This window comes from Lampetra fluviatilis, chromosome 3, assembly GCF_964198595.1.
Source record: "Lampetra fluviatilis chromosome 3, kcLamFluv1.1, whole genome shotgun sequence".
Classification (NCBI taxonomy): Eukaryota; Metazoa; Chordata; class Hyperoartia; order Petromyzontiformes; family Petromyzontidae; genus Lampetra; species Lampetra fluviatilis.
The window spans coordinates 32,509,152-32,527,756 of NC_136277.1; the positions used below are offsets into that span (position 1 = coordinate 32,509,152).

At 46.8% G+C, this 18,605-nt stretch overlaps 1 protein-coding gene across 1 annotated transcript in view; it reads right to left on the bottom strand.

The window, feature by feature from the left end:
- The window catches only part of POLRMT (RNA polymerase mitochondrial), a 62,697-nt gene extending 44,570 nt beyond the window's left edge, over positions 1–18,127 (bottom strand). The window contains exons 1-7 of the mRNA XM_078854895.1: positions 17,998–18,127; positions 9,615–9,801; positions 8,736–8,885; positions 5,119–5,289; positions 3,963–4,133; positions 2,932–3,177; positions 585–797 (exon numbers count right to left, since the gene is read on the bottom strand). Coding sequence (XP_078711021.1) covers positions 585–797; positions 2,932–3,177; positions 3,963–4,133; positions 5,119–5,289; positions 8,736–8,885; positions 9,615–9,801; positions 17,998–18,098 — 1,239 coding nt within the window. The 5' untranslated portion in view covers positions 18,099–18,127. The remainder of the gene's footprint in view (positions 1–584; positions 798–2,931; positions 3,178–3,962; positions 4,134–5,118; positions 5,290–8,735; positions 8,886–9,614; positions 9,802–17,997) is intronic.
- Positions 18,128–18,605: the final 478 nt, after the last annotated feature.

Consider the following 18,605-nt stretch of genomic DNA (forward strand, 5'->3'; position numbering starts at 1 on the left):
CGAAACACTCTGAGCAAATGATCACTCTGGGCTTATTACGCGCAGAGGACAAAACTGCTGAAACGCTACCCGCGCTCACACCTGTGCGTGCTGTAGGTCTCTGCCACCGTGTTTCCAGTGGCACGTCCAAGCCGAGCCAGCACAAGGCCCTCACAGTATGGGTGGTTTCCCACCGGCTATTTGCCGAGACGAGCCAGAACCAATCCATGGAACGCTTTCCTCACAAAGCAGGTGAATCTGGCTCAGGGCCCAGCAGGGCCAGGGGCGGGGCCTAATGGCACGTTCGTTGCATGTGATGTCATTCGGCAACACAACTCAAACACAGCATCAGTTGTGTCAACGACTTGCGTCTCTCGGCTGGTTCATTGCACATTACGTCAAGTTGATACGGAAACCCAACTTCGTCGTCATCGTGTCATCCATATGCATCAACGACTGGTTCGTCACATGTGACGGGCTGTGGCACAACTCTACTTTCGTGGTGAACAAAACAACTTGGTGCCTCCTGAGCTGTGACGGGCCCCCTCGCCGCGGGCCCCAGCACGGCTCGGTTATGCGGCGGAAAAAGGGGTGCAGGGTCTCACCTGGCACAGATCCAGCAGGTTCTGGTGCTGCGTGGCCATGTCCACGCTGCGCATGAGGGTAGTGGGTATCAGGACGTAGCCGCCGAATCGGGGCGAGGTCCACGGCAGGGGCGGGCAGGAGGTCGGCAAGGCCTGCACGTCGAAATTAAGCTCCGTCTCGACCGCCCTCGACTGCAGCTGAGTCACCAGGGGGTGCGGCTTAACGAAGCCGATCTTTAGGCGACCGGCGTAGCGAGCGGGGTCGTTGGTCGGGACAGGGAGAGACGCAGAGCAAGGAAGAGAGAGAGGAGGGGCCGAGCGTAAACACGCGAGCAGAAGCACTCGATAATAGACGCAATTACACGATGATCAGCGTACACTTCACCATCCAAAGCGCTGGCAACGAGCAATTTCAAGAGGCTGGAGAGGAGGTTTCCATCATTGTGCTAAAGGTGAGTTCCTCCGGGCCAACCTCATCAGTGGGGAGCCGTGCCTTTTTTGCACCACCCACCACGGTGCAATACCTCGGAGCCCCCTGATTTATTGTGTCGTGTCACTTGACAGCCATGCAGAGATTTTTCAAAAGCCATCGGCTGGAGAGTCCTGTTTTGTTTATGGGGTTTTTATGTGATTACTTGATTTGAAATCACATCCACAACAGAAAACATGAATGCTAAATAATAAGCAATGTGAATGGAAATTGCATCTCCCATGAATATTGAGTGCATGGCACTACCAGTGCAGGTTTCATTTCATTTACTGCGAATTAACATTTTTTTTAAACCCAACAGAAACGCTTAACTCCTAACTTGTAATTAAACAAGTTTTCAAGCTAAACTGTGCACATTTGTAGGGCTGCCTTGCATTTAACCACGTCCACCTATTTTTACAGTGAACATCCCGGAACAAATGCCAGTGTCGCCTTGTAATTCCAAATATTTTACATTCAACTGAAAACATTGGAATGAGCAATGGAACGCCTTTGCTAAAAATGGTGTACGGCTGAATGTAGGCAGGCCATACAAAATAACAAATTAAATAAAGTTGACAAAACAATATCACTTTTCAAGATGTGAACAGTCCATGCAAGGAGCAAGTGGGTGATGTGTGTAAATCAAATACGACAAAAAATAACATTCGGCCTGATAGCGAGCTAGGTGTAATAGGCGCTGAAGTAAATGTCACTGCACATCAGTTATACAATAAAGTATTTTTTTGGAAGATTTACTTTACTCATTCATTTATTTCACTCCTAACTGCAAGGACAATTTGTTTGTTTATCTCTGCAAATCTTGTCAACACCAACACCCCTGCGTGGATATTTGCACAACAAATCCCACAAACAGGGGCAGGAGACCTTCAGAAGATATCTGCCGTGACTGCGCGACGCTGGAACGATGGAAATTGTACAAAGCGGGCGGCTTCTATTACCGGGCCAAGGAATAGCAGGTGGGTCTTTGCAAGTGGCGATCATTATCGCTCTGAATCACGCTCATCATTCCAGCAGGCAATTTCATAGAAAAATTGCTTTGATTTTTCATGGGAAGCGCTGGGGGCCCAGTGATTGCATGTGTGTGCGTGAGGGCAGCTGGGGTGTGCATTAGGGACGCATTCTGTCGAGCCAGTGTGTGGTGATTTCTCAGTTATTTAACCCCTTCGAGGGGGCACTCACCCACTTCTAACAGCCACTAATCATCTTTCTTTTCAGCTGAACCGTTGTAAATCGGCAGATGAAAAAACACAATGCGTTAAAGCCTCCCGTCGAATGCCTATTGGTTGAAGCCAATACAAAGGGACCTCCCCCCACCACCCCCTCAGTGGCTTTACAAATATATACATTTTAGTATCGCGACAAAGTATTAGGTCACTGATTCTCCATAGGCGTATCGTACAATGCATCCTCCGAAAGTTTGATACCCGCCGCTCTAGCCAAATAGCAGGCGACAATCTGTCAATGACACTCCCCGGTGACACTAACTTCCAAAGAGACAAAGTCAATACATTCTACGGAATGATAATACTCTGGCAATGTTTTTCGATCGTAGCAAACATACACACGCACCGCACATGCACATCATTGCACTGCTCCATCTGCATTGCCATCATCATGATGATCATCCTCAGCCTAAATCAATCCACTGCTGCATGAAGGCCTCCTGAATCCATGTGCCATCCGTAACAACCCCGCGATCGGTAACAATCCATCCAGCTCCCCCACACGAGCCAATATCATCGCTCAATTGGCATCACCGCTCTGGAAAACCCGAGTGAGCATCGCAAACTGCGGTCAAGCACTGCTCGTGCATTTCCGCAGTTGCTAACGACACCGTGCGGTGCCAATCATCATCATCATCAGCAGTGGCCGTACCTGGCGCACGCTGCGGAAGGCGTACACGTGGTAGAGCGCCGGGATGGGTTTGGTGCCCCTGGCCAAGTCGGTGGAGCCGGTGCCGGCGTACACCTTGAGCTCGCGCACCATGATGTCGAGCAGGTACGAGCCCAGCGTCACGGTCACCGGGACCGTCCACTCCACGGTCTCTCCCGACAGGCGGTACCCGTCGGCCACCTCCGCCTCGACGCGCTCCCAGAACTGGCGTGGCAGGTAGCCGCTCACCTGCCACGGACGGGAAACGTCACAAAACAAATATTGGGCACGGATAAAAAACGACAACGCCGATGATGCAAAGCAGCCGGAACGTGCCCCGATTCTGGTCCGATCTCGGAAGCCAATTGGGGTTTGGCCTGAAAAGTGCTGGAATGGGCGATCACCGTGCATGGAAGAGGCTGCTGCTGGTTGCCCCATCAGCAGGGGGCAGTGCAACAAAATCGGTTGGAGTGCTCTGCTCTACTCAAACATTTATGCTCCCCGCTGTCACCGACCACGCTGACCAGCGTGAAGTAAGGTCAAAAAAACCCTCACGACTTGACACGTGTGGAGGGTCCTTCATGCGGCAGTAGGCTGGCAAAAGAACTGTAAACAATTGTGATGTTTTTTTGTTAATGGTTCCGCCACAATCTCCAGTGAGCTCTTCTCCGTTGCAGCTCCGCGGAATGAGACGTGGAGAGGTACCAACATGCGTTTAGGTTATTTAGAGAATTGTGCTGCTATAAATTTCCAGACGTTGAGCTATCATTTGTGGCCAGGTGACTTCTGAAAAATAAGCTAAATAGTTCAGTGGCCTTTACCTGGCAAGATAAAAAGTAACATGAATATTTTGTAAGTGATTCGTTGATCTTTCCTATACTTTGCAATCATATCGTGTTTTCCTAATGCTTGTTGTTGTAACGTTCTGACTCATGCCAACTGGACATCTGTGAAAAAGAGCTTGTAAGCAGATCGGATTCCTACAAGTAGAAATACATTTATTCTCATTCAGGAATAATCGCCCCCCCCCCTACCTTGCCGTCACTGGCCAGCAGTTCACAGTAGGCGTCGTACACCTTGGAGATCCGCTGCGCAACGTGGTTTCGCATCTTCTTGCGGATGCAGTACATGTTGAAAACCTTTCTGCCCAGATTTCTGGAGAGCGACATCACTGAATCGCCATTGGGCGGCAGGCTGGATAAACTCTGCACACGAACACGAGGGCACATCAGTGACCAGTCGGCCGGCGCCATCGCCGTCGTTACATGCGTTGAATCATGGGAATTAAACGGCATGGAGTTAAAACAACACATACATATCGTCCTCATCAGTACCCCAGCTAAGTGGTCCATGGGCCTAAGCACAAATTGACACTCCTAAAGGCAGCAAAAATCTTAGTTGTACCAATTTAATGAGCAAATTATTGATCTTCTCATTTCAAATGGTTATCATATCATTGGCCACATTGAGAAATGGGAAGCGTTAAAGTGGTGCCACCTCAGGTGGTACCGGCAAGTGAGATAACCGCTCTGGGCTCATGGAGAAGAGCAAGCTTTGGCATCGATTCAAACACATAAAATGGATGCAATAACTTAAATGTGTTTCACAATATCCCTCACCCAATACATTTTCTAACAATGATTGCGATACATTTTTTTCGCAGAGGCCAGACAGCCTGCTGGTCAATGTCCCCACCAATGAGGCAATTTGTAGATAATGTCATTAAAGAAATATGAAAATGTGCCATAATCTAGTAAAATATTTACATTAAGAACCCATCATTCACTTGCAGTTCCTAAATGCTACCAATGTTGCATCCCATGTTTTGCACGTGATAAATAACTTGCAAACTAAACAAATTGTTAAACAAATGCTTAATGAATAAATTATTTTTACAATTTACTATACCGAATTGGGAAAACTTGTCTGCATATTTGTGTCTTTTTCTTGACAATTTGCGAGTTCATGACATCCCACTGCCTGTTGAAAGAAGTTAAGTGGGCTTGGGGAACGACACAGTACGATGATGGCCGGTGGTCGAGACTAACGACATGGAGAGAAAACGCGCCCAAGAGTGCGTCCACCGCAGAACAGGTTCCATAAACCTTTCTGGTGGGCCAGCAGCAAGATGGACGGTCGCATCACGGGACCGTGCAGAGAGTGTTGCTGCTCACAGCGACGCCGTCTCACCTCCAGCATGGCGTTCACGTACTCCTCGTCCGTGAGCAGACACGTGTAAGGGTACAAGTCCAGCTTGAAGCTGCAGCCGAACCTTCTGGACATTAGCTTCTTCTTGCCCTCCGCGAAGGCCTGCAGCAAGGTTGCCCGCCACTCCTTGTGCAGCTCTGTCAGGGCCTGCCGCTACATGCAACAAAGACAAACTGTTGGGGCAAGTGCTGTTAGCGAGAACCTATGAAGGCCGGCACGGCACACGAGGGGGTGGTTGGCCAACACCACGCCCGGCCGCCTTTGTCTTCCCAGTGGTGATGTTTACACACCGCACCAGGTACTCATTTGAGGCTGAGTTCTCCTAGGGGAGCCTCACGACTGGTTCAGATAATCGTCACCGGTGCTGGCCGTGAGAGGGAATCGAACTCGCGTCGCCAGGTTCGTAGCGCAGCCTTGTAACAGCTACACGACCGCTACACGCAACACACGTGCGCGCAGAAGGGAATGATGGCAGCAAGGTGGCTATGGCATGTGCTAAGAGTGTTGTCGGTTTGAGAGTAAACGTCGTGCACAAAAATCAGAATCGGATCAGTGAACGCAAACCGTGCGCCGAGTGACAAGCTTGACATTTTTACCGAATAGTGACAGCGCATTGTGTTCTTGTTCGTTAAGAAAAGCAAGTGGGCTCTGGGGCAGACTGCGTCACCAGAAGGGAACGATGGCCGGGTGGTCGAGACTAACAACTGAGTAGCAGCCAAGGGAGGGAACTCGTCCGGGAAGACACCCGTCCCAGAAGCGGAGCGATGAATTCGACTCGTCTGGGAGGTGCTCGGCGAATTGTCTCAATGCGGGACCATGAGCAATTGCAATGGGTTGAGGAAGCCTTCATCCAGCAGTGGATTGCTCGTGGCTGATGATGATTACAATACAAAGTGTGCGCGTAACATTGTGGGTATGCAACTGTATCTCAAGAGAGAAATTGTAGCATTTAATCATTTACTTATTTGTTCAGGTAATGAGGCTTTCGGAAGGTGCAGAGCAGCAAGGAGGGAAAGGAGACGATGGAATGGCAAAGTGCAAATGGAGACACTTCGGACGGAAGAGAAAGTCGGTTCTCGTTAGAGGAGAGGAGAAAAAAGCTTGAGCCGGCGGGATGAGATTTTGGATGCCCGGACAGCTGTGGAGGTGGTTGACCCGAGGTTTGGACAGGGAGGAGGAGAGCTTGGTTACCGGAGCGGAAAGCAAGAGAGTGGAACAAGCGGAGTTGAGAGATAAAGGGTCAGTGGGAGCGACCCCAAGGAGGATCCTGAATTCGACGAGGGCTGAATGGGGGAGCCATGGAATTTGGAGCACACCTGGGTGATATTAGTTCACGTATTTCTGAGTGCCACCGTTTGTGAGCAAAACCAACAGGGATCATTCTATAGAAAAACTGACCCCTGGCAAGGGAATGTGGAATTTCCTTAATTGGCGAAGGGCCAGCCACAGAGATGGGTGCTGTCCCATTTCCCGCTCCAGCAGAGACACTTGAACTCATTGACGTTCCGATTGCAACACGACGTTTCGATCGCAACACAAGCAATCATCATCAGGTACAAATGGAAGAGAAAACAAACCTAGTAAACTTAGAAATATAATACATTATATTATTTACTTTATTATGTTCTCTTTCTACGTGACTTTACCCAAAGAACCAAATCAAGTTTTCATTGAGTTCAATTTACCGAATGGTGCTGGCCCATTGGTGGATGGCAAAAAAGCATCAGTGAAGCATGCGCATCACAACAAATACTTTAACTGTGGCTGAAAATAAATGGCAGCAGTGCTTGGGATTACAAGTTAAATTCTATTGTGAAAAAAATGTTGAATAATGTACGCAAGTGCAGAAAGCTAAATTAATCTTATTGTGTCATTGGCAACATTGATATGGGAGGTGACGCACGCTCACCGGGACAAAGCACGTAGGATACGCCACCAAAAATTCAAATTCACACCCACCACACGAGGAGGAAGGGCCCCTTGCATGAGCTGGCGATGAACTTTCGGTATCCTTCAACACCTTTGTCAGCACGAATAGGTGCATGTCTATTTGGGGAAGGTGAATAGGATGTTGCCAAGAACAGGGCCCAGAAATAGACTTTTTGTTGCGTGCAGTGACATTCACTCAGTAGAGCCTCTTTAGGGAAATAAGAGTGTGCGCGCTGGTAACTAAAGATACACTCCTCCGAGGGAGTGATGCCCTTGTCTGGGTGCACGACTTTTGGAATACAAGGGAGGCACAAGCCTATCACTCTTTAAATGGCTCGCCATCAGGCCCGCACAAGCACAACTTAATTTTTTTTTAAATGCAGATAAATCCCGTGGTCAGAATCAGGTTCCCGAGGGCATCGGGAAAAAAAAAAAAAACCTAAAATGAGAGCTACAAACTAAATTTCCGCTCGGGCTGATTCAATGTAGGCCACATCACTCAAGTTGCCGGAGAAGCGAAAACAACGGCAAAATGCTCAAGTGCGTCGGCAGGAAGTAACAGTTTCCAAATATAATTGCACCTCCGGGAATTCTATTATGGCTTTTTACCCCATGGCTGCCGGGCACCCATGGGGCAGTGGAACCAGCAACGGTGTCGAACAGCCTGAGTGCAAAGCAATTGCAGAGGTCACTGGAGGTCAGCGAGAAAACACAGACGGTAACAAAAAAATAAGCTCCATCACTGGCATCCTGAGGGAGAGAGCGCTGAAGAGAGTCTGCTCGACAGCTCTTTACATTGCACTGTATCCCCAAAGCCTCTGATGTCCAAACTAGCCACTGGTGTCGATCTTCAGAAGACGTTCTCCCAAACACGATGTAATATTAATCTTACACTTTCATTTGAAAGATTTATCACGCATGCGAAAATTTCCTAAATGACTCCAGGTGGCCCGGGGGAGAACGTAATGTGCGGGATGCCAACGGGAAACAGCGAGGTGCTCCAAGGGAAGGCGTTTCTGACATCGCACACTCCTGAGAAATGCTATGAAGCCCTAATAAGTTGTCGAAAGACAATGAGGACATCTTTGAATGTCACGAGGCCCGTTTGTGGCCATTAGCACCTCCGATTAGCACGGCTGGTTACGTACGGTGCGAAAGAAGTTCACAACGTGCATACATCAAAAACAGCTCCTAAAAAAAAAACTTTTTACGCAACTTTTGAAAGCAATTCGCTGTTTTCTTGCATCATGCCAATGAAATAAAATCGTCGAGGCTTAACACTGGCTCCCTCTTCTCAATCAAAATAACCTCAAAAAATTGTTAAGTTGTCATAGGCTTGTGCAAAAAAGGGAACTGATTAAGCCATTAAGAAACACGTTACTCCAAATTAACATAATTGTCATTTTCTTCTCGCTGGGAGGCATATTGTATGCATAACATAAAACAAGTCCTTCATAAAAAAGGGAGAGAAATCAAAAACCTCGAGAAAAGGGTTTATTCGTTTTCAAAACCATTTCGCGGGTGGTTTCATGATTTCACACGCGCATACCAAGGATGCCAAATATGAACATGATTTTGACCAAATGCTTGAAATTTAGTCCACCACATCAATGGCGCCTATCAGTTCTAGGCTGTGTGACATGCACAGAAGCACACACCAGCAAAAGTACCTTTTTCTCCATCTCTGGCGTTACCGGTTTCAGGGCTTCCACCGATTGAATGGTGACAATGTGAGCTTTCTCCAGATCCATCTGCCTCCGAAAGCCCTGCTTCAGTTCTTCGGTCGTCTGCTTCAGCCTGGGGTAATTCCCCGAATTATCCTGCAAGGGAGAACACAACAAAACCAAATGAGTTCCCCCAGAGTTGCGGTGGCGAGATGTTAAATACCTCGCCCAATATGCAGGAGGTCGTGGGTTCGATCCCGACCCTGATACCTGTATATTTGGAGTTCGCATGTCTCTTTCCCTGAGGATTTTTCTCCGGCTCCTCCGGTTTTCCCTCCACATTTAGAAACGTGCGTTTAGAGTATTTGGCTGCTATAAATTTCCACATGATAAGGCACTTTGTTGAGCTATCGTTTGGGGCCAGGTCATTTCTGAAAAAGAGCGATATAGCTCAATGGGCATTAGCCTGGTAAAATAAAAAAACAGTCTAGTTTAGTTTTAGCTTTCTGTTACAGCACATGTGGTTTAAGCTCAAAGACTTTCTGCAATCACAAAAACTGGTTACGTGGTTGACATTTCAGCAACAATTACATTCCAACAATTCCGCCAAAACCATAAATTGCCAATAAGTGCTGCGGCCAAGATACGGTACAGCACACGCAAGCGGCTTGCAAGCGGAAGTAGCCGCACTATCCCACGGTGAATGCGGGCACCAAAATAACCGCAAACGTCAGGACGACGGATCCCTCGGAGTGCAAAGGAGTGCGAGTGGGGCTTCTCAAACATTCAAACGTTCGCCACCAATAGCACCTCATTGCTAAGGGAGGGGGGGTACGTGGTGGTGGTGGGGTGGGGGTGTCAGTCGGGGACCGCCCGCAGTCGTACCAGATCGTAGAAGCGGGCGGAGAGTGGGAATTGATCGAGTGGTCTGGGCAGCATCGCCGTCGGCGCGTAGTCGGGCCGGACGCGGCGCACGGCGGCCAGCACCACCTCGCGCTCGTCCTCCACAAAGTTGCAGTGCGCAAACAGCTGGTCCAGCTCCAGCCCGTTCTGCTGCATCTCGTCCAGGCACCTGCAACGACCGGCCGCGAGCGTGCCATGGTTAAACCCCCGAGCAATGGCGCGCGCTCACCGCCAAATCGTTTTCGCTTTGTCGATGGCTTCCAGCGGCCGTAACGTGCATGTCGTATGTGCGGACATATATGCATCTTGAACTTCTTTTGCGCCGTACGTAGTGAGCCGTGCTACTGGGAGGTGCGAAGTGTGGCCACAGTGTCAAACTGACACGCGTGACCGAGAAGCGTGATCAAATTAACGTCCCGCGACCAACACAGCGTGCGAGAGGTCGCCGTTCAGTGGTGGACTGACAAAGATCAAGAAGAGCGGCGACATTTGAGTTGTACGCAAAACAGCCGGCAATCACAGATGTCACTTACTAATACAGGGATGAAATAAGAAAATAAAAGCATTGTTTGCAGTACTTTTTTCAAACAAAAAAGCAAATAGGCTTTGTGAAAGACAGTTATTAAAAAAACACACATACGTGACAAACTTCCTTTCCATTCATCTCCCTACATTGCCTCTATTTCTATCTGCAAAAGGTGAACCATGCACCCTAACCAGGTCATCTCTGAGGCCTCAAGGGTAGGATAACGAACTTGTCGGCAGGTTCTAGATTTGAAACTTTCGTGACTACAAGGATTCATACTCTTTGGTTTATTCGGTAAAGTCAAGTATGTTAAAAAAGAAAACAAATAAATTAAATCACGACGTTTCGGAGGCAACACAAGCTTCCGTCTTCAGATGAAACCGTCACAGCAAAATTGCTGTATCAAGTGAAGAGAAGTCCCAAGAGGCACAACCTTATATACTGGTTAAGGGGGGAGGAGCCAGGATGGGTCTCGGGAGAGGAGGAGTTGTGAGATGGTCAGTACTGCTGCTGGAACTGAGCCTTCGTAATGTAGATGGCAGAAGTAGATAAGCAAGCTAGGGTTAAGCCGCCTTTTGTTATGCTGCTGGGTGGGTAAAATTCAAAGCAGGTAACTAAAGTAAAAAAAAAGCTAAACATGATAAGCAACGTGTGGTGATGTTGATGGTGGTGCGTGGAGCTGGGGGTAACAGACTGGTAATATGGATATGTTTAAGAAGATAAATCTAAACTGGCTGTCTATCTGTAAACTGCACGGTAGCTAAAGTTTAACTTGGTTAATTACATCTTTCCAATGATTGCTCAATCTGAATCCATCATCTCGGTTGAAGTTGTCTGTGTTTGTATATCTGGATGGCCTCATGGACAAATCTTTGGTAGTATCCAGGAGGTTTGCAAAGTACCTTGGTATCTGAGAACACAACATCATGCGAGCCAGCAGTATTATAACAGTGGTCAGCCACGGCCGACGAATTCGTCTTGCCATGTTTCAAATCCGACTTGTGCTCGCGAATGCGGTCAGCAATGTGTCGTTTCGTTTCCCCGATATAGCAGTCACCACAGGTACAACTTAATCTGTAAACACCGGGGTACTGTAATTCAGGAATGGCGTCTTTTACGGATGGGCTCAGATCACGGATTTTGTGTACTGTATTGAATCGGACCTGGATCTTGTGTTTGTTAAGAATTTTGTAAATCTTTTTGGTAACGCCTGCTATGTATGGCAACGTGATGGTTTTGATCGGAGTTTCAGGTGGTTCATTTCTGCATGGTGGGAGAAACAGCTTGGCGGATAGTGCGGTCAGAGTATCCGTTCATCTTGAGGGCCCGATGTACATGTTTAAATTCACTGGCCAGGTGGTGTTGGTCAGAGATGCAATGAGCCCTATGATATAGTGTTTTGATGAGAAAATTCCTTTGAGCCGGGTGGTGGTGGGAATCAGGCTTCAAGAAAGAATCTGTGTGGGTGGCCTTCCTGTAAACAGAATGACCCAAAGAGCCATCGGGCCTCCTCTCAAACAAAACATCCAAGAATGGTAGCTTGCCATCTTTCTCCACTTCCATGGTAAATTTGATGGATGGGTGTCTGGAATTGTTATGCAGCTCATGGAGACGTGACATTTATTAATAGTGCCAGGCTAGCCCAACGTTACGTTTGGACAGCGCCACACATCGTGTTTCAAAGAAAGACGGATGCAGACTGCCGTGGTCAAGATTTAGAGGTGATGTAACCCCTGTGGACCAGAGGTCAGAGCGCTGAGTTGGCACCGCTAAAGATCCTGGGTTGGAATTCAGATGGTCGCCTATGATTAAAGCAGGTTCTCAGACATAGTGAGTCGATAGATTACTCTCAGTGGCCAAGCAGGTGGGAGAGTGCTGCCCCTTACTGTGTCAACCAGAGGTCACTTGAAGGGATCTTTTCTGATGCTGGTCATTACAACATGGAGCACAGCAGCGACTGATGAACTTAGTAACGATCACTGAAAAGGTTGGCTCAAGATAACGTAGTAAACCGAAGTCACGTGCCACGTATTCCGTTTGCAACTGAAAGATATCAGTTTGAGGGTCACAACCGGAAGACACATCAAACCACGTGTACCTACTAGGGCAGACCATGGTGAGATCGGCTCATGTACAAGAGCTGGATCGGTTGAGATGGAGATGGCTTGGCGAAGGCTTCATCTAGCAGTGAACGTTCTGACTACAAATGACTTAATCCGATGCCACCACACTCCTATCAAATTACAGCCCGCAAAAAACCTTGCTTACACACCATTGCAGAAGCAGTCGCAAAAACAAGAACACCAAAACAAATATGTAAACGCCCCCGTCGGCGATTGCGGGCCGGTCTGCCTGGGTTGCCTGGTCACGTGTGTCTGCAGAGATTACAAACGTTCCGCTTAGAAGGACGCGGGAAGACAATCTATCCCCATGTTTTGGGCGGGCCCTCTGGGACGCGTGTGTCACTCAAAGCCCAAGGCATTAATACCCCCCCCACCCCCCCCCAATTTCTCGTGCTGCGTGGCAAAACAGCCGAAGCCAAAGCCATTTGGCTTTTTTTCTGTGTTGTCCAAGACAACCAAGCTAATCTGCGCACGACAATGGATTACAATTCAAAAGCCTCGTGCTGAGCATCATCCACATCCTCTTAGCTCTTCCATTGTGCTGAGTTCGAAGGTGATTATTCCGAGTGATAAATCCACTGGGATGCACACACTTCTTGAATGCAAGCGTGTGACAAATGAGGGATGTTTTCACTTTATTTGTTAAGCCAAGGGACACATTCGGCCCCACAAGATATTCTATTGACCCACAGCAGCATATCAGCAAGGACAATAGTGGGATAGTAGCAAGGACAATCGCGTGAAATGTCCCTGGTCTTTGCAGAAACGATCTGTGGATTCATTAGGGTTCATGAAGCAAGACTGCTGCAAGGTAAAACATCTCTTAGATATGAATACGCCACGTACGGCACACAGTGCACCCCTAGCATTGCACAAGTCACTTTCACACCTGCATTTGTAAATAATGATTGTAGTCCGTTAGCATTGAAAACAAAAGGAAGTCAACCAGACAAACCAAAAGCCGCTGACGTCTCTAAGACAATGAAATATCACAACTTTACTGCACTTCACATGTTATAAAATGATTGTGAAGACATTCAACAGCAAAATTATTCAGATAATGCCAACCGCAAAGTGACAGGAGCTATAAAAAACATCCGGAAAAAAAAATACATGTTTTAAATGGGCACCAACCATGGGATCCATAATAACATCGAAATTCCTGGATAGAGATTAACAAAAACATTGTCACACGTTATTTAAAACACACTGCCGTTCTTTTAGTTAGAAAACTGGATTTGTTCTATCAGTAGACATCATGTAATACAAGGTTGCAAGGCATTACTACAATTGCTCAAGGTGCGGCGTGCCAGTGCCGTTTAATTGAACATACAAACTGCACATGAGAATAATCGTTCGTATTTACTAAATGCTGAATTACATTTTTGTTTTATGTTTTATCATTAATAACAAATCAAAATTGGCGAAAATGCATTGGCAGTGGTGTACGAGCACAGATGACAAAATAAAACTCAAAACATATGTCAATAACACTGCCATAAAAGGAAATAAATATATAAATAGGTCACATTTTGAGCAATGGTACTTCGTCATAGTTCTATGCTATTTAGAGTAGAACCACTGCCTAACAAGTGACCTTTTATATGCTTATATTTAGGGCACTGTTATTGACAAATTTACTGAGTTACTCTATTTTATTAGCTGGATCGGTGTCACTGCAGAAAGAAATCCCACTTCATATATAAGGTTCTGCGTTTCATTAAAATATCAAGTGCTGATGTGTCAACAATGCAGTTTAATAGGACTCAAATTGTACCGCAAAATACAACTACACCTGTGTTATTCCAATTGTTTTATCAATTTATTCTGAAACAATGTTTTTCTATACACATTTCTTTAGGAATAAAACCATTCTTCAGATGGAAAAAAAAGAAGTTCCAGATGTTAACACAAGCAATCATCATCAGGTGTGAAAAACTGCCAGAAAATTTGAAAAAAGTGTCTGTTTTTCACACCTTATGATGATTGCTTGTGTTGCAGTCGAAACGTCGTGAGAATTGTATTGTTTTATATTTTTATTATTTTATTGTTTCCCTTCTACGTGACTTTACCGAAAGAACCAAGAATATGAATCCCTGCGGTCACGAAAGCTTTAAATTAAGGTTTAACACATGTATCAGAAACACGGACAGTGACAAAGTAAATGGAACAAAAGCTAAAAAGTGCCCAAAAAACATGCAAAAGCACTTGCTTGAAATTACACTGACAAACACAAAGATACACACAAATTAAGATATATTCGATCAAATACAAAGCACATCAAGAGAAGTGCATGGGTTTGGGCAGGACACATCCCAGAAAGGAGAATGGCTGATGGCCGATACTGACGGTGGAGTGGCAAATACGGGAACATGCCCCAGAGGATGAGCACCACAGAAGCAACAACGACAGCAGTTCAAGTGCATGAGGTGGATGGATTGTTGCATCGCAAGGCAGTGACATATGGTCAACAACTTGGGGTGTTTTGAATCCAGCAGTGGATAGCTCATGAATGATGATGATGGTTGTGTTTATGGGTACTTAACTTTTTACTTTCGACAGTGAACTGCTGCTCTGGACTGAAATAATTCACTCAAATTTGTTGCCCAGCCGCTCGTAAAATCTCACAATCCAATAGAGCTAGATAGCTCTCACACTGTTTGGTTTGAAATAAACAAATCCCCGAAACTATCAATGCAATGAGAAGAATAAAAAAAACATATTTTCAGCACAAGGATACTCATAAGAGACAATTTTCGAGCCTAAAGTGGCCATCTCCGTGTGCGGACCACGACCATGCGGGCAAATGAATGGGAGGCAGCGGGAATCACGGAGGACGGTGATGGACAGACAGACATGCGCGTCACGATCTGTCCACACCAACACCGGGCGTTCTGACGGCGGAGGATCCGTTTTCCGAGAGCGAGCGAGCGAGCGAGGGGAGACACACACACATGGGGGGCACGCCTGCACCGCAGCTCCCTGCCGACCACTGCACCGCGAGAATACTGAAGAACATTATTATTAATGGGCACAGTAATATATACCTAGCGGCAATCACTCACGCACCTTTTGCTTGTCATATTTTTCAGGCTTAGAAGCGTCGCGCAGCCCACTGATATTTCCCCCCCCCCTGCCGTTTGTATCCCTTGACTTAAAGGGGAGACGTAAATTCTGGTTTGAAAACCCCATTTGAGCAAAATCAAGCGATTGACCACAGAGACAGATATTGGTCAAATGAAGACGGTCCTCTGCCCTCACAAATGTTTTTTCCCTGCACTCCGACAAATTACAAGCAATGGTTTGCTCAGGTCCAATACCCCAGCTTGCTGTATTATTTATGAAGTAAGGAACTAGGTAAAGTCTTGAGGAGCAAGCGATCCATCTTCATCTCAGTCATTATTCATTAGGTGTTTTCAATCAAAGGCATGTTGCACATACCCTTGGCAGCAAAACAGCTATGGCACATTTTGCAATGTAGCTACCACCTTTAAGGAAATGTCAACACGCCTTCTGTTCCGATTTGTACCGCTGTAATTGTCAACCAAACAAGCAGTCACACGCAGTAAAATTTTTATTTTTTCTTCAGTCGAACAACATCATTATTCTGGGAGGCATATAAAGAAGCATCTTTGCAATTTTGCATCTAAGCAAGGCATCTGTTCGATGCATATTTGCACCGTAACAAATAAAACGTGCATGCAACCTGCTGCTGCTGCACAAACAGGAGTGTGCGCCGCACTTGCGAAAGGGCAGCTTTGTAATCAGAACGACTGCAACAGAACATAAGTTAGAGTAATTTAATTAAGCACCAGGGTGGTTAAATCTCCCTACAGGTGGTCTCCCGTCGATAGTGCGCGTCGTTAATCCAAAGCCATTTCCCAAGACAGCTAAACGCGATTGCCCACTGGCTAATCTTGTGGGAGGAGGTCATTTAAGTGGAGAAAAAGGCAAAAACACGGGCACATTCCACATGGGAAAATTCAATATAGCCATCACGAACACAACTAACTCAAGTGCACGTGGTCCCTTGCCCTTCTACGACCCAGCCTCAGCTGTCCCCTCGTGCCACTCTCAAATGAGGGAATGAACAAAATTGGTGGCATGATTCGTTTTCTGAAACGTTGCCAAGTGACAATGCCACACGTCAAACATTAAGATAAATTACCTTTGTATACACATTACACCAATTGCAATCGAAGGCCAGCTTTGGGTCCATTCACTAACACCATGTTACGCATCACTTTGTTGATTTATCCACAATGTTCTACACTCTAGCTACTTAATACAACATTATTCTTGAAGGGATGCTTTAGTCCAAAGTCAATGACTGTGACTGTATTTTTTTTGTCAACGGGTGGAAAAATGGGCATGAACCACCAAGCTTCCCAAGCCCTCACTACAAACGTGCCAGAGACAAAAATATCGAACTTGCCTCATCTCTGACCACCTCTGCAAGGCTGCAATTTGCAGACAGCTTTCACAGCGGATGCACCTGACAGATGCACCAGCACTATGACCAAATCACCAGAAATGCGCCCGATCCCATCAGATTACAGAAGCAAAGGAGGCTTGAGTCTGAAGAGTGATTGGATGGCAAACCTCCATCCACAACACAGGTGTCATAGGCTGTTGCAGGGCTATGTTGTGAGCAGCAGAGTTACTGTCCTGTACTTATATACTCCAACAGCTATGCTTCCCACCATCAGATCAGAGGAGTGATGTATGGTAAAATAACCCCAGTAACCCACAGCATGGGGAGTCCCCATCCACCAGTCGATGGACAAAGGAATGTAAAAGAAGATGCACTTCAGCACTGCTCTACACGGACAAAGAACAACGCAAGGGGCCACCACATCGGGTCACCTCCCAATGACTTCAGTACATGCAAACATAGGGCTGCAGACATCCTGATGCTCATGCATCCTTTGGCTAAACTTGACATTATCAGAGTAATGGTCTCGGGTTCTCATGAACACAGCAACGGTGATTTGTTACACACAAAACCCTTGCCTGCCAAGTGCTGCATCACTGGTATGCGCCACCATGCCCCAAATGTGCATACAGTATTTATATTACGTGGTGGTGCTAATGACGAAGGTTGGGTTGTTACGAAATAGTGAACGTATAATTAACTAGTGGAGAGATCCCAACACAGATGCACGTATAGATTGTTTGACCTAAGGCTACATGAAAACGCTTTGTCTTGGCAAATACCTTCCAAGTTAATGGAAAGTGCATGCAGGATGGCGCCGACGGCAACTGCTGTTGTTGCCCCCTGCTGTTAACGCACGGTCAGCCACCAACAGCTTTACACCGCATGCAATCATCGCTTCGGTTACACTCAAGCCATTTTACCCCTAAAGGCTTTTCTTACACAACCGCAAAAGGCCACATTGCAGTGGCTCAGCAGCCGCCGAATCACACAAGCCTCTCACAATATGGCTTGTATTGCTCATATGCGCCAAAACAAACTGCCTCATACCAGTGTATACTGCCATCTGCTGGCACGCCGTATCACACAATGGAGGGTGAGTAGAAACTGGTTTGGCAAAGAAACGGCCGATTCGAGACGAGAAACGCTGCATAACCACTGCCGCACTCAAAGTTCAACAATGTATGTTTAACTTCTTTCGCACCGTACGTAGCCAACCGCGCTAATCGGAGTTGCGTGTGGCAGCAAGCGAGGCATATGTTGGCGGACGCGGTGTCTCACCTCGCGACGACGCTCTGCGCAATGTTGGGCACACGCCCCATGCACTCCAGGGCAGCGGCGTATGACACCAGGCTGGGCTTCAGGCCGGCCTCACCAACCATGGAGAAGAGCTTGGCAATCTTGAATAGAAATTTCTGTACGATGACACACACAATGTTATCAGTCGCTGGTTCCGTAAGACCAGTAACGGCAATCAAGTTTGGTTGGTCGTGGTTTAATGGCCGGCTGCCTAGCTAACAAGACAGTAGCCCAACTAGCTTGTTGCGACTGGGCCTGAGGCCTGTTGGATATAAGAGGAAATTATATCTAAAGAAGATATACATGGAAGACCCAGTGTAGAGATCGAGAGACGGCATATTAAGTGGTGGTTCAACAAAAGGAGTGGAGTGGACATTTCCAGAACATAAATTAATGGATAAAGACCAGAAAGGTACACCCTCACGTGAGGGAAAATTGCATAAAGACGAAGCCCCAAAATTTAGTTTAATATAAAACCTTGGATTGCGAGTAACTTGGTCTGCGAGTGTTTTTGCAAGACGAGCAAGCAATTTTTTAAAATAAATATTAATTTGATAAACGAGCGAGGTCTTGCAACACGAGTAGTACGT